The 17,593-nt window shown below is 41.1% G+C and overlaps 2 protein-coding genes across 3 annotated transcripts; one reads left to right on the plus strand and one right to left on the minus strand.

Annotated features, from left to right (window-relative positions):
- Nucleotides 1-462: 462 nt before the first annotated feature.
- LOC110747367 (uncharacterized) lies at nt 463-5,993 on the minus strand. 2 transcript variants are annotated; one of them, XM_088255760.1, is made up of 17 exons: nt 5,644-5,993; nt 5,466-5,555; nt 5,231-5,342; nt 4,962-4,989; nt 4,609-4,707; nt 4,440-4,506; nt 4,310-4,344; nt 4,115-4,189; nt 3,917-4,012; nt 3,277-3,340; nt 3,126-3,179; nt 2,606-2,691; nt 2,424-2,484; nt 2,273-2,337; nt 1,948-2,053; nt 1,502-1,590; nt 463-920 (listed from the first exon to the last, which is right to left on the minus strand). In XM_088255760.1, the coding sequence occupies exons 1-17, from the start codon at nt 5,707-5,709 to the stop codon at nt 761-763; spliced, it is 1,353 nt and encodes a 450-aa protein (XP_088111886.1). In that variant the 5' UTR covers nt 5,710-5,993; the 3' UTR covers nt 463-760. The 2 variants fall into 2 exon arrangements, with proteins under 2 accessions (XP_088111886.1, XP_088111885.1); XM_088255759.1 differs by having other exon boundaries at nt 4,437-4,506; nt 5,644-5,992.
- Nucleotides 5,994-10,440: 4,447 nt separating this feature from the next.
- Nucleotides 10,441-13,877, plus strand: LOC148293743 (uncharacterized). The gene is made up of 3 exons (XM_088254588.1): nt 10,441-10,586; nt 10,659-11,105; nt 13,617-13,877. Exons 1-3 carry the CDS (start codon nt 10,488-10,490, stop codon nt 13,875-13,877), a joined length of 807 nt encoding a protein of 268 aa, XP_088110714.1. The 5' UTR covers nt 10,441-10,487.
- The last annotated feature ends 3,716 nt before the right edge of the window (nt 13,878-17,593 follow it).

Genomic DNA, 17,593 nt, shown 5'->3' on the forward strand with positions numbered 1-17,593 from the left:
TGAAACTACAGGATCAAAAGTGGTTAAAATGCCAAACTACAGGGACCAAAAGTGACTTTTAGCCTTTATCTTTTACAATTCGGTGGGTTATGTTTGACACATAGGGTGGAGTTTATAGCAAAGTTTTTATTTTTCTTTTACTACTTGATCATTAGTTGTTTTAAATTTCAAATTAATTCTGGTATATCCGTTGGGATTTAGGTGTCAGTTTTCCTATTTTTCAATCAAAATTTCAGATTTTATAACTGTTCTTGTTTGGAATTAATCCGGTAAAGGGGTACGAATTCTTGCTTCCCATAAATTGTTCTACTGTGTTCTTAATCCCTAAGAAAAGGCATGAAGGTTGATTTCTCATCAATTCCTTTCCGTGAACCAAACGGGGCAAAGAGTGATTTTGTCTGTAGCTGACTTCCAATTCCATGTATTACTTTTGGGTTAGGCAGTCTATAAGGGTCCACAGGCTGAAAAAGATTAGTCCCCTTGATATACCTTCTAATATTCAGTTACACATTTTTCCAGACAAAATTGCACAAGGCTGAACAAGTGAAATAAACTACACTATGACCTGACGTTAGTATAGCATGAACAAAACATAGTCCGTCAAAACCACCATAGAGACAGCACGTGCATGACGAGGATTGGTGATTGGGAAATCACTTGAACTGTACAGGCACTGGTATGGAGCTCACGAACATTGGACATGAAAGATCCATTCTCTAGCATGGATATGCATGAGCCAATTACAAACTACCCACATTTATCACTCAACTTTGATGATTTTTCTTTTCCGTAATGGCTCTTCAATGATGCTTCCTGGGGCACTATGCGCCTTCCTCTTCTCGTGTTTCTTTCTTCGAGATTCGGTCATCTCACGCAATGTTGCAGCTGCCTTGTACACTGGTTTTGGTAGGTGCCTATGCCTGCAGAATCATCATTCACAACGATTAACCATTTTATATGTCACATGCTACTCATTATTTGTTTCCAAGCCAAAAAAAAAAAAAAAACAATTCATTATTTTATGAAGAGACTGAAATTAGCCATACAATCTTTGTAGGGTTCTGCAGAAACTGCATGCTATCCCTTAAATACGTAAGGTAATGCTTAGTTTAGGAACATCCAATGAATCAGGTTCACATGTTAAGATACAAGAACCGCTAATCTGCAAGCCCAACCTAAAATTATAACAAGTTGCAACCAGCTCATATATTATAGAGATTAATCTGGGAAGGGTCCTAAATACATTAAAAATTTGCTACTTAAAAAAAAAAAAGGGCAATGGTGGTTTTATACATGGAAGTTTATCAAAAGGGCATCTTTCTATGCTTATTACATCTGCCCACAAAATCATCAAATACTCCAGCAATCTTTCTTAGGAAACATTCAAAGATGATGGATCTTGTAATATCTCATAGGAAATATATTGACAATAATTACTTTCTTTTTTCTAAAACAAAAGAGCAAATTTAAAAGGCTAATTGCTGGCATCCTTTTATCATACCTCACAATACGCTTGACTTCGGGAAGGTGCTTGTAGCGATTCTTGACAGCCTCATTATACTCATGCTTTTTCTGTTCCCTTGGAAGAAGCTGCAGGTAACAAGTAGTTAAAAGTTTATAATAGGATGTCTAAAAGAAGGGATGTCGAAGAAGTTAATAGAAACCATTCAACTCGCAGTTACTAGTCTGTGTGTTTCAAGCCTACATCGGTTATAGTGTGCATGGTACCAATAAAATTCTATGGTCAAACCATTTATGTATTTATTTCATCCATCCAAAAATAAAAACCCTTCAAAAATGCTACGCACAAAGAAGCAGTTCAACATTTGAAATGTAATATACAAAAAGTAAATGAGTGAATTCCACATAGTTAAAGGAAGCAGAAGAAAGCCATATTGCAACCCAAGGTCAACAACAGAAACACGAGGAAAGGAAGAGATATCTTACAACTCCCAATTGTTCTGATGCTTTAGCCTTCCAAAGCCTGAGATTAGTGTCATCACTCCCAGAAATAACATAACTAGCATCACAGCTGAACTTGACACAAAACACCCTACATAAAAAGCAGGAAGAGGGAAACAAAAGAGTCAGAATAATGAAATTAGTCAACATAAAGCTAAAGTTTCCATTTTGTTATGTGAAACAATACCCTCTGGAATCCAATGGCTGCATAGTTCAAGAAATGGAGCACGAAGTGATTGGCATATAAAAGCTAATTACATATGTTCAACAAATCCAAGAACCCAAATAAGGGAATACATGAAGACCAAACCTTTGCATTCTCTTTGTATGATAAATTTCCCGGCTATGACCACCATTATACTGGAAAATTCTCACCTGCAAATGGAAATTTTTTGATTAAAAAGTACGGCCATATTTACACATTGACAAAATTGTCAAAATCATATAAGAAATGAACTCACTGTTCTGTCATAAGATCCAGTGACAAATTCTCGTCCAGTTGGAGAATAATCAATATCCATCCTGGAAATGGTAAAAATAAGTTTGGCGTATAAAACTTTCATATTAAATATACAAAAGGAAAAATGGATTTCAGGAGTGGAGAAAAAGACCAAATATTTCAATTGAAAAATTATCAACTTACACAGCAGATACATGATCCTTGTGCACACACTTAGCTTCATTAAGCTTTCTAGAATCAAAGCTATAGCAATTGGAGTCCTCATTTGCCTGTCATTGAGGAATTAGATTAGCACTTTCATGGAATAGGATAAGAAAATGCTACACAAGAAAGAAAGTCCACGTATTCTAGCATTGGTGTACTACTGGAAGTCATCAGATTACATGGTTTATGACATCATAGGGATGTTTCCTAAAAACCAATAATAAGTGTAACCATGATATTCAAATATTTTACATATAATTAGAAGGTTTTTGCACAGAGGAAGTTGCTCCAAATCATATTACCAACTTGCAGTTGGTAGACAGATCTAAAGTTCCATTCCAAACTCAACTCAGAAACATATGTAATGATCAAACATCCTAAAACCATGAAAAGGATGCACAATGATAATCTGAAGCAAATGACTTATGTAATGCAAATATCAGAAATACAAAACTATGACAAATCCAAATTCTTAATTAACTTTAGGTTACATGCTTACAGCAGTGAAGTTGATTGGCTCCATTGGATTCCAAGAAATGGAATTGGTTCTTGTCTGTCCAAAAAATGCAAGTCAGAAAGGCCAATACATGCAAAAATTTAAGAGACTGTACGAATGTTGCTAAGAACCCTTAAGTTAACATTAACAATACCCTCATAATAAACTTCGCTGCTGGTTTCCCCATGCGCAAGTCATATATTGCTATGCTGCGATCACTGCCATAAAAAAAATCATATATTATTCTCTCCTAAATACAATAATATCATAACTTAATTTTAGAAATGAAAGCAAACAAACAAGGAAAGATAAAATAAAATCAATACAGTAGGCATGGACTGAAAACAATCATGCCACTGTAACAATAGAACCACCAATTTCCTCAAATGGATGAACTAATTGTGGGTTTGGCACTTTGCCACATGTTCACAACAATTTTCAAAGAGAGATTCAGATTTTACAACGTGGAATTTTCGAATTTCCTTCAAATTTATGGCATGTTAAGAGGAAGATGTTTTCATAAGAAAAAATGGATGCTGACCAGCAGACAAGCTGCCCTTTGCAGCTGAACCTTCTTTTACAAGAAACCATTTGTTTTCCAAGATGCTAAATACTTAAAGTCTTTTATCAGTACCATTCCTTATTAAGCAAAACAAATATAACTCAAAACTCAAATTAGAAACCAATGTATCCAGACCAAAAACCATTATAAACAAGCACATGGTATCTAATGTGCTTAACGTACAAGTTTTTAGAACTAGATGAGTATCTTATCTACAAGCAATAATGCAGACCTTGCGGATGTGGCCAAGATATCTGGCTGTCCAGGATTAAATTTTATAGATACAACTGTGTCTGTTCCCCATTCAAAACTCTGCTCTGGTGCAGACCTATGCATCACAAAGTATATTGTCATGGTAAGAGGGATGAACAGTTTTTTTTTTTTTTTTCTTCTTCAACATAATAGAAGAATAACCAGGCCAGATCAAAACCTGTTGTGGTTCCATATATCTACTCCAGCTCCACCTGTAGCAAAACGATCAAAATTCCACTGGTGATCAACAGCCCTGAAAATGAGAAAATAAACCTTAATAGTAAAACCCATAAAAATCATAGCACATGTCAATTAATTTGTAAAACTAACTAATTAAGTAACATCTCCTCCGAGAATTCAATAAGAAACTTACCGAAATGCATTCTTCCAAACATAAGTTTCCAGTGGCTGCAAATATCATTTATAATTAGTTAGTTACATATAATATAGAAAAATCATTCACTGGAACGACAAATATCACACTATTAGGAAGGCAATACCACAGCAGATTTATCAGATGAGACATCATCCTCCAGAAGAGTAGAAACAGGTACACCCCAAAGCCTGACACTGAAAATGGAAGATAGTGATTTCAACATGAACAATCTTCATAAATGGATAGATACAATCAAATGTATAGATATGGGAGTAACCCAGGAGGTTATGCCTTACGTGCTGTCAGTTCCACAAGAAACAAGAACACGCCCATCTGTAGATACTGCTAAACCTTGCACAGCACCTTGGTGACCAGGAAATTGACGAACTGTTCGCCTTTTTGGGTCCAATGATTATAACAAATACAATAAATTTCAATGACTTATGCATGAAGTATTGAAATGCTATTAAAGGATCTAAACTATAGATTAAAAATCAAATAAAGGGACAGTGGTCCGAATCTCAATTAAATCATATAACACTCCACATGAGAAAAGCATATGTGTATTCTCTACAGAAGAGTGCCTAATACTGAGATTCTAACCCATCTGTATGAAATTGAACAACTCGATTCAGCAGTGTGTGGTTACCTGGAAGCTATATCCCAGAGCCGAATATCTGCCAAAGAAAAGAAATATCAAACACTATAATGGGTTGAGGAATTAAAGCAAATTCAAACTCGATAGCTTAATAACAAAGTATATTAAAAGCTCTATAATCTAAAAGTATTAATAAGAAATCGCCACGGTTCTTTTTCTTAAGATGAAATCTTGTTACTTGCTTTTCTTAGATTTAGCAGTAGTATAGGATACCATCTAGAGAGAAAAGGCATTAGAAATTTTAAGGGAAAAAAAAGTACCTCCATCCATTGAACCAGAAAATATTCTTGTCAAATGGTTTGGATTCTTTGCCATACAGGAAATAGAATCTATATGTCCATCCATTGCTCCAACAAATGGCCTCGCAAAAATCTAAATTAAGAACAACAACAAAAACAAACATAATTCAATCAAATTCAGCATCCATATGCCCAAATATGCAATGCAATCAAAAATTCAGAAAACAAATATTACAATCCAAATCCCAAAACATGCCTTCTCTAATTTTGCGGCGTTACATGCCCGGACATACTCCACTGCTTTCTCTTGCGTTCGGATGTTGGGGTCGAAATTACGGAATACCCTCTACGGAGATTGAACCAGAAATCATATTTTTATAGAGAAAAAAAACGAAGAAATTTGAGTTGAGAGTAAGAAAGAAGTGAAAACTCACCTGGAGGTCTTGGCTTCGTTCTTTAGTGTATTCATCTGTGGACCGAGATATTACATTCACCTTCATTGTGATTAAGCTCTGCACCGCAGAGGGAGGGGAAGCGACAGCGAGGAAGAGAGAAAGAGATGGGTGAATAAGCAATATACTTAGCCTCTTCTTCTGGATTCGACAGAGGCTAGTTTTTACTGGTTTCGGAGGTAGATAATAAAGAAGAAGAAGGAAGAATAAAAGAACGAACTTGCGCTTGCAGCTGCTGCGAATCTCCAGTTGCAGTTGCTCTGCGAAGAAGAGGCGGCTAACTCGTGAAGAAGAAGATGTTAGGTGCCCCAACTACAATACGCATCGTTTTACTTGCATGCTTTTTAGTGAAAGAAACGTTAGTGAGTGCCTAGGTCTATTTCACTAATGGGCTAGATTTGTTTTGAAAAAAGAAGACTATGGGCATGTTTGGTAAAGGACCGTGCTAAATTGAATCTGAAGTCCATGTTTGGTTAGAAGGGGGACTAATTTAAATGGGATTATAGAGCCCAATAGTATAAAAAACCCCGACTCTCTCTCTCTCGTTCGCGACTCCGCCTTTCCTTCTTTCAACATCTACTCCTCTTCTTCGAATCTTGACCCAGCCAAGTTTTTCTGGTCTTTCCCTTTGGATACCCATCTTATTCCTTCTTCCACCTCTTTGATTTTTGCAATTGTCCTCAACAATTTTGACTGTGTGCTCTGAATCTCTCCTTCCTTTTCTCTGTTTTTTTCTTCTCTTCTCTAATTTTCGTAGAATCCATATCTACTATAGCGACATATATATACTCGATGTTAATTGGCAATTAATTTGCAATTGGGTATTTAAGAAAGCCTAGAAATTCAGAATTGAACTTTTGGCATGAATCCTGAGTTTATTGAACTTACTGGTTCAGGTGGGATGATGCATCCTTGTGGTTTCAATTTTTAAATAAGATGCTCTCCTTTCATCTTATTTCATCTTAATAAAAATAAGATGTTTCTTTTCTAATGTACGCAATTCATACCAGTCTCATGTGTGACTATATCCAATAGGATTTGAGACATGATGACTAAACCTTCTGAATATCTTTCTATGGCACTTGGTGGCTGGACTGAGGATTTCTTGTATTTTCATGAGTTGTACTGATTGGAGACTTTTAATAGGTACGTTAACATGTCAAATGGCTGCATCTTGCCTACCATCATCTACTTTCAGACACCACATATATAATCTCACAGTAGAGGTGTAAGTTTTGAAGTGCAGCCTCAACTTAGGCTCTCGTTAGAACGTCTCCTTTAAGTTAAGTTCTCATTTGGGTGCGCTTATTTTGAAACAAAAATTTCACTTGTAATGGTTCCAAACCTAATTCCCGGCTCAGTTCCTTCCTCTGCTTGAGATCTGGGTGGGGACACTCAGTGAAGAAACTAAATAAGAATATCCGGGAAAAAAAAAAAAACCAGAACATTAATTCAAGGTTAATTTTTTTTTTTTTAAAAGGACCATTATGAACTCATTAACAAGAGCTTGTTTAGGGAGATGTGAGATTAAATATTACTCACGCTTCCATTTCTTGGATATGATGCTGAGTGTGGCGTTGGCGACGCTTCTTTTTCGGGCGAGGATCTTGGCCAGCTTCCATCAAGTTTGGCTAGAACATATCCAGAGAGCTTGTTTTCTCTCTTTTTGATTTCCCGCGTTTTCAATTTTATCGCGACAAACCTTTCTGAACGAACGCAATTAATGAGAGACAAGACAAGACACAAAGGCGCGCCAATTTAAACTACAGACGCTGTTGGCACTAAATCTGAACAGATAGAGATGAGTGCAACTTACAAACGAGATGGACGATCGAGGGATCGATTGAATATTGGATGCCGGTTCTTCCTGTCCTGGGATGCTGATCCTGAATAGAAAGAAGTCGAGACTCGTACGGTCTATGGAACCGGTGTGGAACCAGCCTAAGACCCTCCGATGCCGAAGTAAGTTTGTTGTTTTATGAGCTCTTGCTGTTGACCATATAGAAGTATACAAGTCAAGCTGAAAAGTCTTACCCCTGTATTGTAGTGGAAGGGGCCTATTTATAGAGGGCATTTAGTATGCTCTTAGTGCTCATTTTCGATGTGGGACTCGTGGGAGGGCCTTCTGAGGTCGACACGAGTCTTTAGATATTTTGGGCAGGTACTTCGAGGTTGATTCTCTACAATCGGTAAGGGATGCCGATTGTAGACGAGTTGGGCTCGTAATGGCTGTTCGCAGCTTTGAGACAATGCCATCGGTGGCCGATGCCGATTGTCCGAGCCTTGGGTACTTGGGCGAGTTTATGAGATCCACATTTCGTTGTACGAGTGGAGGGTCAGATATGGTACAAACAGTAGTCCCCCAAGTTGCCGATTGAGAAGCTTCTCGGTTGGGGACTTGAATGTGTATTCGGCGTTCTGACCCGGACACAATGGTCCCATAGTTGCCGATGGTGGTATGTAGTCCCCCAAGTGCCCAAGGGAGTGAGCTTGGAGAAGAGACGGCATGATGTGCCGATTGTTGCAAGGGGTGAGTCAAAACTCATGAATATGCGGCTGTCGTTCGGCACGAGAGGTGAGTGAAAACTCAACGATGTGCGCCTGCCGTTCGGCACGAGAGGTGAGTGAAAACTCATCGATGTGCGCCTGCCGTTCGGCACGAGAGGTGAGTGAAAACTCAACGGTGTGCGCCTGCCGTTCGGCACGAGAGGTGAGTGAAAACTCATCGATGTGCGCCTGCCGTTCGCTAGTGGAGTTGTGCTCGAAGGTGGCTAGATCCGCCACGTTCGGGAAGTTGAAGCGTCGCAACTGACGTTTGGTCTCCCCTATGCATGCGTGACACGTGTCGGCATGGCTGTGAAGAGCCGCGTCATTTCGTATCCCGATGCGTCGATTCGCTTCTCGATGCTAAATCAGCTCTATAAATGTGAGGAGGGGACGAGAGAACAAATACTTGGAATATTTGAGGAGCGAAGAGAGCTTGTGAGAGGCGATTTCCGGCAACCGTGCGAAGGCTGAGCAGGCGATTTCCGGTGAGTGTGAACAAGGCGGAGGCGATTTCCGGCGAACTTGAACCACCGTGCAAACAAGGTATGTTGCCGTGTTTTGGCATTTGTATGAATCAAAGTGTTGAATTCGTTGAGTTTTTGTTTGAACAAAGTATGAACAAGCATGAACAAGTATGAACATGAGTGTGTAAGGGTAGAACAAGATTTTGATTCTAGCATAGCACTTAGTTTCCCTTCGTTTGTGTTTGTAGATGTCAGATACCAAATCCGAGGGTAGGCGTAGTCCGAGGGCCTATGAGGACGAATCGTCCTCGGGGAGTTCGTCCGAGGGGAGTGAGAGTGCCGATTTTGGGAGCTCTTCAAGCTGTGAGATAGTAGAGGGGGCAAGAGTGCGTGCCGAGGCCGGGGGCACTTCGACGAGAGTGCCTGAAGATGGGGAGCCTTCGACTTCGGGTCGGGAGGCCGATGGAGGTGGCGTGTCCGTTGCCGTCCCAGGGGAAGGGGTGTTGAGGGTTGTCAGGGGGAGGCAACGGATTCCGATGGCGAAGCCCACGGAACCGTTGTTCGGAGTAGATGATTTAGAGCCGAACACGCTGACCGAGGCTGAGTTGGCGAAGATTCGGGCGGAGTTCAATATTCCGGAATCGGTAGGGATGCGGATCCCGGGGCCCTTAGAGTCGCTCAGTGATAATGATAAGGGCGTGGTCTTCTTCACTGATGTCTTCAAGCACGGGCTTCGGCTGCCGTTGAGACATTCGGTGCAGAAGATATTGGCTGCGATCGGATATGCACCATGGCAGTATAATCCAAACTTTTGGATTACGTTGCTTGGGACGATCGCAGCGTTCAGCTTGGCTGGCGAGGGGGAGCCGAGCTACGAACAATTTGCCCAACTGTACAGTGTGACGAGGGCGAAGAGTGCCGATAATGGAGGGTGGGTGCAGTCCAATTGTCTATCGGCAGGTCAGCGTGGACACTTTGTGGTTGGGGTGCCGAGCTCCCAGAAGACCTGGCGTAAGCGTCGGGTCATTGTCTCTGGTGACTGGGAATCGGCACCAGGAGTGATCGTGGAGAGGAGGATTCCTACGTCTTTCCAGACAGTCGGTAGGGTAGAGCCTGCCGTTCGGCAGTTGGTGTTGGTTTTTTTTTTTTTGACCGTATGATGTTTGTGTTTCAGTGTCCTTGAAACGGCCGTCTGCACCGATCAGAGAAGTGGAAGCGATCGAGAGGGTGAGGACGAAGATTGCCGAAGAAGATCGCTTCTTCAAGGAGTTGCTATACTTCCGGAACCTGTACAAGGCGGGCTTGATCGGCAAATCAGAGCACGACCGAAGGTTAAAGGAGGAAGAGGAAGAGGAGAAAAGGCAAAGTGAGTGATGCCGTTCGGCAGGCGTCGTGAGCGTCTTCCTTTTCATATCTACCGTTTCTGATATGACTTGTGTTTTTGCAGTGGCAGGTGGGTGTCCAATGAGTGAGGCGACCAGGAGGCGGTTGGAGGGGCATGGGGCGCCGAAGCCGAAGAAAGGGCAGTCCCCCAGGCCGAAGAAGAAGGCGGCAGGGGCCTCAGGTGATGAGCAGACGGTGGCGGATTGCCGCCGGGAGAAGCAAGCGGCCGAGGTTGAGGCTGTTCGGGAGGTGCACGTCCAAGTAACCGGAAAAAGGATGATTGAGGGTGCCCTCGACGCAACGCCATTGCCGAAGCGGCCAAGGGGGCCGAATGAAGGGACATCGGTGGTGATTCCCGATGATGAAGGAGAGGGAGAGGAGGGGCCGGTGAACATTGCTTGCCCTCGGAAGGCTGTGCCGTTCATCAACAGTATGATCGATGGCGCTCAAATGGAGCTGTCAGAGATTGAGCAACTGTCGATGAAGACGTTGCGCGAGCAGACCGGGCGAGCCTTCCGGCTTCAGGCTGCAGTAAGTGTTTAACTTGTTTTTTTTTTTATAGTGGTTATGCGTTCGGCATACTAACTTTGTATGTGTTATCAGGCTGATATGGAGATGTGGCTCTGCGTGAAGCGAGCCATCAATGCTGCCGAACGGTACCAAAAAAAGTTTGAAGAGGGCCGTTCGAAGATCGCTGATGCCGGAAAGCTCATTCAGGAGGCCGACCGGCGTGCTGAGGAAAATGCTGCGAAGATAGCGGAGCTGACATCGAAATTGGCAGCAACGGAGCTGGATTTGGTGGCGGCGCAGGAGGCGAAGGCAGCGGTGGAGGTGGCTATGGATGCGGCCGAACGGTCGCATGCCAAGGAGGTAGAGGAGGTGAAGGCGAAAGCCGTAGCTGACTACCGAGCGCCGGAGGAGTTCACGCTTCTGGTAGACAAAGAAGTCATGGAGCAATGTGACGACTTTGTCTACCGATTCAAGCGGTACAATGCAGAGAAGAAGCTGAACCTGAACTTTCTCCGGAATCCGCCGCCGCTACCGGAAGGGGTGACCGAAGAGATGGTGGAGGCGTATGTTGCGTAGATACAGCTGCACCAAAATGGATTCAGTTGCATCCTCAACTTGTGATACTCGCAAGTGCACGAGTCGTTTGGTAGTATAGCATATGTAAGTGCGAGGTCGATCCCACGAGGATTGGTGATTGAATGATCCAATTCATTTTTCCTACACAAAACAGAAATGAAAAAGAAAGGAAATAAATAAAACAAGGAAGAAAGAAATAACTAACTCAAGCAGATAAGTTCCCAAGTTCAATTAGATTAATGGATTGATTCTAGCTAAAGTATGATTAAGCCATGGTGTGTGGTCATAACCTTGTGTTCCTAATTCCCTAATTTGATCATTTGTTGTCTAACCTAAAATTAAGCATTAGGAACCCATTAAGCATAGAAGAACATTTTAAACAACCAAGTATGTATCTAATCCCTGTTGTCGAATGTCCATACATACTCTTCCTATTCATAGTTCAATTCGAATTAAAGCATGGTGTCTACTCTTAATTCAAACCAAGATAGCTAACATGCAAGCCTAAATGGTGATCAATCATTCAAACTAGCATATTAACTTATAAGCATAATGAATAAGAACAAAAACCATAATTGAAACTTGGAAACTAATCAAACTTGAAACTAAAGAAAAGAATTTACATAACAATGAAAATTAAGTAGAACTTGGAAAAACTTAAGGAGAATTTCAGCACAAAGATCTCATTATAACAATTGAAAACTAGAAAGAGAAACTAAGAGAATTTGAGGGAGAGAAGGGAAGGGAGCTCTAGAGAAGTGTTTGAGAGCTCCCCCCCTTGGGGTGTTTTTACAAGCTTGGGAAACCTCACTATATATAGGCCTAAGGAAGCTGAAAATCTGAATTAAGTATGGCTAATGCATACAACACTTTGTTTTATAAAATCTGAAATGGTTGATGCACTTCACTAATGCATACAACACTTCCATTATAAAATCTGAAATGGTTGATGCACTTCACTAATAAATCCCACCAGCAGCCCTAGCTCATCTTCATGTCACCATGACCAAGCTTCCAACCAGAAATGATAGCTCATACCTAGCTCACCATGACCAAGCATCCAACCAGCACATGCTGAGGTCAGCATGACCAGCAACTTCAAGGGCTTACAACTTGGGCTTCTCTTAATCAAATTAGGACTTTAAGCACTCTAAATTGAAGTTCAGAATGTCTTATTTCCAGCCATATGTTATTTGGGCCAATCCAAGGTCGGAGGAAGAAGTTAAGGCCGAAACAAATTGCTAACTCATTTTCCGCGCTGATAAGATCCATCCTGAGCATGGTTCTGTGTTTGCTAGGTAACGGACTCCAGATTTATCCAATGGGGCTGAAATTTGGATATGTTATAGTACACACCCATTGGAACAACTTTCATGAAGAATGCTGCCTCATCCGAGCTGTGTAGGTTGCTGAAACAAAGCTTGCAATATGACCTACGGAACTGGACTGGCAGGGGGCTGTAACCAAAATTGAGTTTGTCTTTAAGCTCTTCATCCATTCATCCAAATTAGGCCCTAACATGCATGGATTGCATCATTTACTATCCAAAGCCCTCATTATTACCTAAAGCTCAATGAACTAAAAGATAAACACAAAAAGGATTAAAAGCACAAGTTTAACTCAAAAACATAACCAAATCATAAGCTAGAAGGGTACAAAATGATATACAATTATGAACCGATCAGCATACAAGGGTGAGGATGCCGAGCCCGAGGAAACCGACGACACCGATTCAAGCAGTGGGGAGGAAGAAGGTCATCCCGGGCCGAGGGCTGCCATTGTGTCTACTGCCGAGCCGTCGACTGATCCTGTGCCTGCGTCAGCTGATGCCGATGTTGTCGTGACCGAAGCCGATCCACCCACCTCGTAGACTTTTTTTTATAACCCAAGTATCGTTTTTGAGCATGCCGAATGGCATATTGTAAAGACAGATGGCCCTTCTGTGGCCTTTTATATCTATGTTAAATTTGTTTCGGTTGAATTTTCTGATGTTCGTAATCCCGTATGTGTGCATGCCGAATGCAGAATATTGTTGATATAATACTGCTATTTGGTAATGCCATATGTATAGAATAGGAAGTATGTTGAAATAAACCGATTACAAAGGTAACGACCGAAGGTGACAACACAAGGTGTGAACACCTGTACATGGAGTGAGGACCAAAGGTCACGTCACTTGTAGTAATATTTGAGGTGCTCGATATTCCAAGGATGGCCGAGGGTCTGACCATCGGTATCACGCAGTCGGTAAGTTCTCGGTCGGCAGACAGTAACGACCTCATAAGGACCTTCCCAAGATGAACCAAGGGTGCCGTCGCTCGAGTCTTTGGTGGCGAGAGAAACTTTGCGTAAAACCCAGTCTCCCACTTTGAACGATCGGCGTCTGACGCGCGAGTCGTAGTAGCGAGAGGTCCGCTGTTTGTAGGCAGCGTTCCGAAGCTGAGCCTGGGAACGGTGTTCATCAATGAGGTCCAGGTTGAGAGTGAGCAAGGCTTCATTTTGCTCGGATTTGTAAGAAGCCGTTCGGCACGAGGGTGCGTTGATCTCGACGGGGACAACAGCTTCGGTACCGAAAGCAAGGGAAAACGGTGTTTCTCCAGTCGATCGACGGTAGGAGGTGTTGATCGCCCAGAGTGCCTCCGGAAGGAGATCGGGCCAGGCTCCTTTAGCTGCCCCAAGCTTCTTCTTCAGTGTCCGCTTGATGATCTTGTTGATGGCTTCTACCTGGCCGTTTGATTGTGGATGCGCTGGGGATGCGAAGAACAAGTTGATGTTGAATCGGTGGCACAGGTGCCGAAACTGAGTAGAGTCGAATTGTTTGCCGTTGTCGGTGATGATTGCGTTCGGAAGGCCGAACCGACAAATTATGTTCTTCCATACAAAATGCTCGACCCTGGCTGCGGTTATGGTTGCCAATGCTTCGGCTTCGGTCCACTTCGTAAAGTAGTCGACGGCGACGATGGCGAATTTGACCTGTCCCTTTCCCTTGGGCATAGGGCCGATGAAATCTAAACCCCATTGGGCAAAGGGCCATGGGCTGACAATCGGAGTCAGCGGCTCGGCAGGCAATTTTGGGATGGAACCAAAGCGCTGGCAACGGTCGCACTTCTGGACGAGTTTAGTGGCGTCGGCATGAAGAGTCGGCCAGTAGTATCCTTGCCGAATGGTTTTGAAAGCCAACGATCAGGCGCCTGAATGGTCCCCACAGGTGTTGCGTAGATTTAGCTCCACCAAAATGGATTAAGCTGCATCCTCAACTTGTGATACTCGCAAGTGCACGAACCGTTGGTAGTATAGCATATGTAAGTGCGAGGTCGATTCCACAGGGATTGGTGATTGAATGATCCAATTTAGTTTCCCTACACAAAATAGAAACAAAAACAAAGAACATAAAACAAGGAAGAAAGAAATAAGTAACTCAAGCAAATAAGTTCCCAAGTTCAATTTAGATTAATGGATTGATTCTAGCTAAAGTATGATTAAGCCATGGTGTGTGGTCATAACCTTGTGTTCCTAATTCCCTAATTTGATCATTTGTTGTCTAACCTAAAATTAAGCATTAGGAACCCATTAAGCATAGAAGAACATTTTAAACAACCAAGTATGTATCTAATCCCTGTTGTCGAATGTCCATACATACTCTTCCTATTCATAGTTCAATTCGAATTAAAGCATGGTGTATACTCTTAATTCAAACCAAGATAGCTAACATGCAAGCCTAAATGGTGATCAATCATTCAAACTAGCATATTAACTTATAAGCATAATGAATAAGAACAAAAACCATAATTGAAACTTGGAAACTAATTCAACTTGAAAACTTAAGAAAAGAATTTACATAACAAAGAAAAATAAATTACAACTAAGAAAACATTAAGGAAACTAAGAGAACTTTGAGGAAGAAAGGAAGTGTTTGAGAACTTTGGAGAATTTTGGAAGAACATGTGTTTGAGAGCTTTGAGGATTTTGGAAGGAAATGTGTTTAAGACATGGGGAATTTGGAAGAGAGTGTTTGAGAACTTGGAGGATTTGGAGAAGAAAGTGGAGAGGTGTTTTGAGAGCTTTGTGGATTTTGGAAGAGAGTGTTTAGGAACTTTGAGAATTTGGAAGAGAGTGGTTGAGAACTTGGAGGATGTTTGTGAACTTGGAGAATTTGAGAACTTAGGGAAGGAAGAGAAATGTGTTTGTGAAGTGTTTGAGACATGGAGACTTTTGGAAGAGAAGGGAAGTAGAGAGATGTTTGAGAACTTTGAGGATTTTGGAAGAACATGTGTTTGAAAGCTTTAGAGAATTTGATGAAGGAAATGGGAGAAGTGTTTGGGAAGTGTTTGGAGAAGAGAGTATTTGAAGAATTTAGAAGAAGAGAAAGGAAAAGTGTTTGATATTTAGTACAAAGAAAATTTAATAGAATGATCTTATTACAACAATTGAGAACTACAAAGGGAAACTAAGAGAATTTGAGGGAGAGAAGGGAAGGGAGCTCTAGAGAAGTGTTTGAGAGCTCCCCCCCCTTGGGGTGTTATTACAAGCTTAGAGAACTTCCCTATTTATAGGCCTAGGGGAAGTGAAAATCAGAATTCAATAAGACTAATGCATACAACACTTGAATTATAAAATCTGAAATGGTTGATGCACTTGTATTAGAAAATCTGAAATGGGTGATGCACTTGTATTAGAAAATCTTGAATTGGTTGATGCACTTCACCACTAAATCCCACCAGCAGCCCTAGCTCATCTTCATGTCACCATGACCAAGCTTCCAACCAGAAATGATAGCTCATACCTAGCTCACCATGACCAAGCATCCAACCAGCACATGCTGAGGTCAGCATGACCAGCAACTTCAAGGGCTTACAACTTGGGCTTCTCTTAATCAAATTAGGACTTTAAGCACTCTAAATTGAAGTTCAGAATGTCTGCTTTCCAGCCATATGTTATTTGGGCCAATCCAAGGTCGGAGGAAGAAGTTAAGGCCGAAACAAATTGCTAACTCATTTTCCGCGCTGATAAGATCCATCCTGAGCATGGTTCTGTGTTTGCTAGGTAACGGACTCCAGATTTATCCAATGGGGCTGAATTTTGGATATGTTATAGTACACACCAATTGGAGCAACTTTCATGAAGAATGTGGCCTCATCCGAGCTATGTAGGTTGCTGAAACAAAGCTTGCAATATGACCTACGGAACTGGACTGGCAGGGGGCTGTAGCCATAATGAATTTGTCTTTAAGCTCTTCATCAATTCATCCAAATTAGGCCTTAACATGCTTGAATTGCATGAATTATGTTCTCCAAAGCCATCATTGTTACCTAAAGCTCAATTAACTGAAAGATAAACACAAAAAGGATTAAAAGCACAAGTTTAACTCAAAAACATAACCAAATCATAAGCTAGAAGGGTAAGAAATAATATACAATTATGAACCGATCAAATACCCCCAAACCTAGATTTTGCTAGTCCTCGAGCAAAACAACACAAAACAAAGTTAAAAACAAAACTAGAAGTTAACTAAACCACTTTCGTAGGTAACTCGATTGCATTTAGCATATGCAACAAGCCTTTAAACCTCTAGGCATCCCTAGTAGGAGGAGTTGTGTCTCCTGAGGGTTTAACAGATACGATACCCACAAACGTTTTACTGACTCTGTAAAACAAAGTAATTAGAAAACTTAAAGATTGTTAGTCCTTAAGCAAAACCAAAAACAAAAACAAACACAAAAACACAAAGAACTTAAAACAATTTTTCCGAACATTTTCTGAAGAGAAATGACTCATGCACATGACTTAAACGTTTTAACAATAAAAGCTCAATTTTTAGACATTATTTACAAAGCGGCAAAGTTCTAAACACAATATGCTCAAAGTGTAATAGTGTGATAGCCAAATGCAACAAATTCCCCAATCTTAGTTTTCACACAATTTCAAAAATCATACAAAGCATAAGTTCAACTTCAAATCTCACCAAAGTTGTCCTCTCACAAATGAATCACTCAGAAGAGGGCTATAATGCACACTCAGTTATAAACATGAGAATAGAGTTAAACCATAAGGGACTTAACTCGCAATAGAAATATGAAGAACTTGCATTAATATGATCTCAAGAAGGATGTCAAACACTTAAAAGTAGAAAAATGAATGCAATTCAACCACATGACATTTAAGATCAATTTAGGTCTTTAACATGGGTTGTAATGGGGCCAAGGGTGTAAGGTGAGTAAGAAATGAAGGATATGGATAATACAAAGTCCAAGGAACTCGCAATGCAAGAGCATAAAGTAATTGTTTACAAGACTTCGAATCATCACGATTAGATTTTTTTCTTTTACATGATCAAAACTCCTTATACCCTTCATTTACATTGATTCACTCCTTTCCTGAACAACCACCAATTTATTTTGAAGGCCCAAAAATGAAATTTCATTCAACCACCACTTAATCACAACTTTTCTCTT

This window comes from Prunus avium, chromosome 6 (genome assembly GCF_965620075.1).
Source record: "Prunus avium chromosome 6, drPruAviu1.hap1.1, whole genome shotgun sequence".
Classification (NCBI taxonomy): domain Eukaryota; kingdom Viridiplantae; phylum Streptophyta; class Magnoliopsida; order Rosales; family Rosaceae; genus Prunus; species Prunus avium.

Excerpts from the sequence above, each read along its gene's own strand:
- LOC148293743 (XM_088254588.1), top strand. The coding sequence starts at position 10,488 with ATGATCGATGGCGCTCAAATGGAGCTGTCAGAGATTGAGCAACTGTCG. Across the intron at positions 10,587-10,658 it reads CCTTCCGGCTTCAGGCTGCA|GCTGATATGGAGATGTGGCT; the intron begins GTAAGTGTTTAA and ends ATGTGTTATCAG. Across the intron at positions 11,106-13,616 it reads CGCCGCCGCTACCGGAAGGG|GTTGAGAGTGAGCAAGGCTT; the intron begins GTGACCGAAGAG and ends AATGAGGTCCAG.
- LOC110747367 (XM_088255759.1), bottom strand. The coding sequence starts at position 5,709 with ATGAAGGTGAATGTAATATCTCGGTCCACAGATGAATACACTAAAGAA. Across the intron at positions 4,708-4,961 it reads CTCTGGGATATAGCTTCCAG|GCGAACAGTTCGTCAATTTC; the intron begins GTAACCACACAC and ends GGACCCAAAAAG. Across the intron at positions 4,190-4,309 it reads GTTTGGAAGAATGCATTTCG|GGCTGTTGATCACCAGTGGA; the intron begins GTAAGTTTCTTA and ends TCTCATTTTCAG.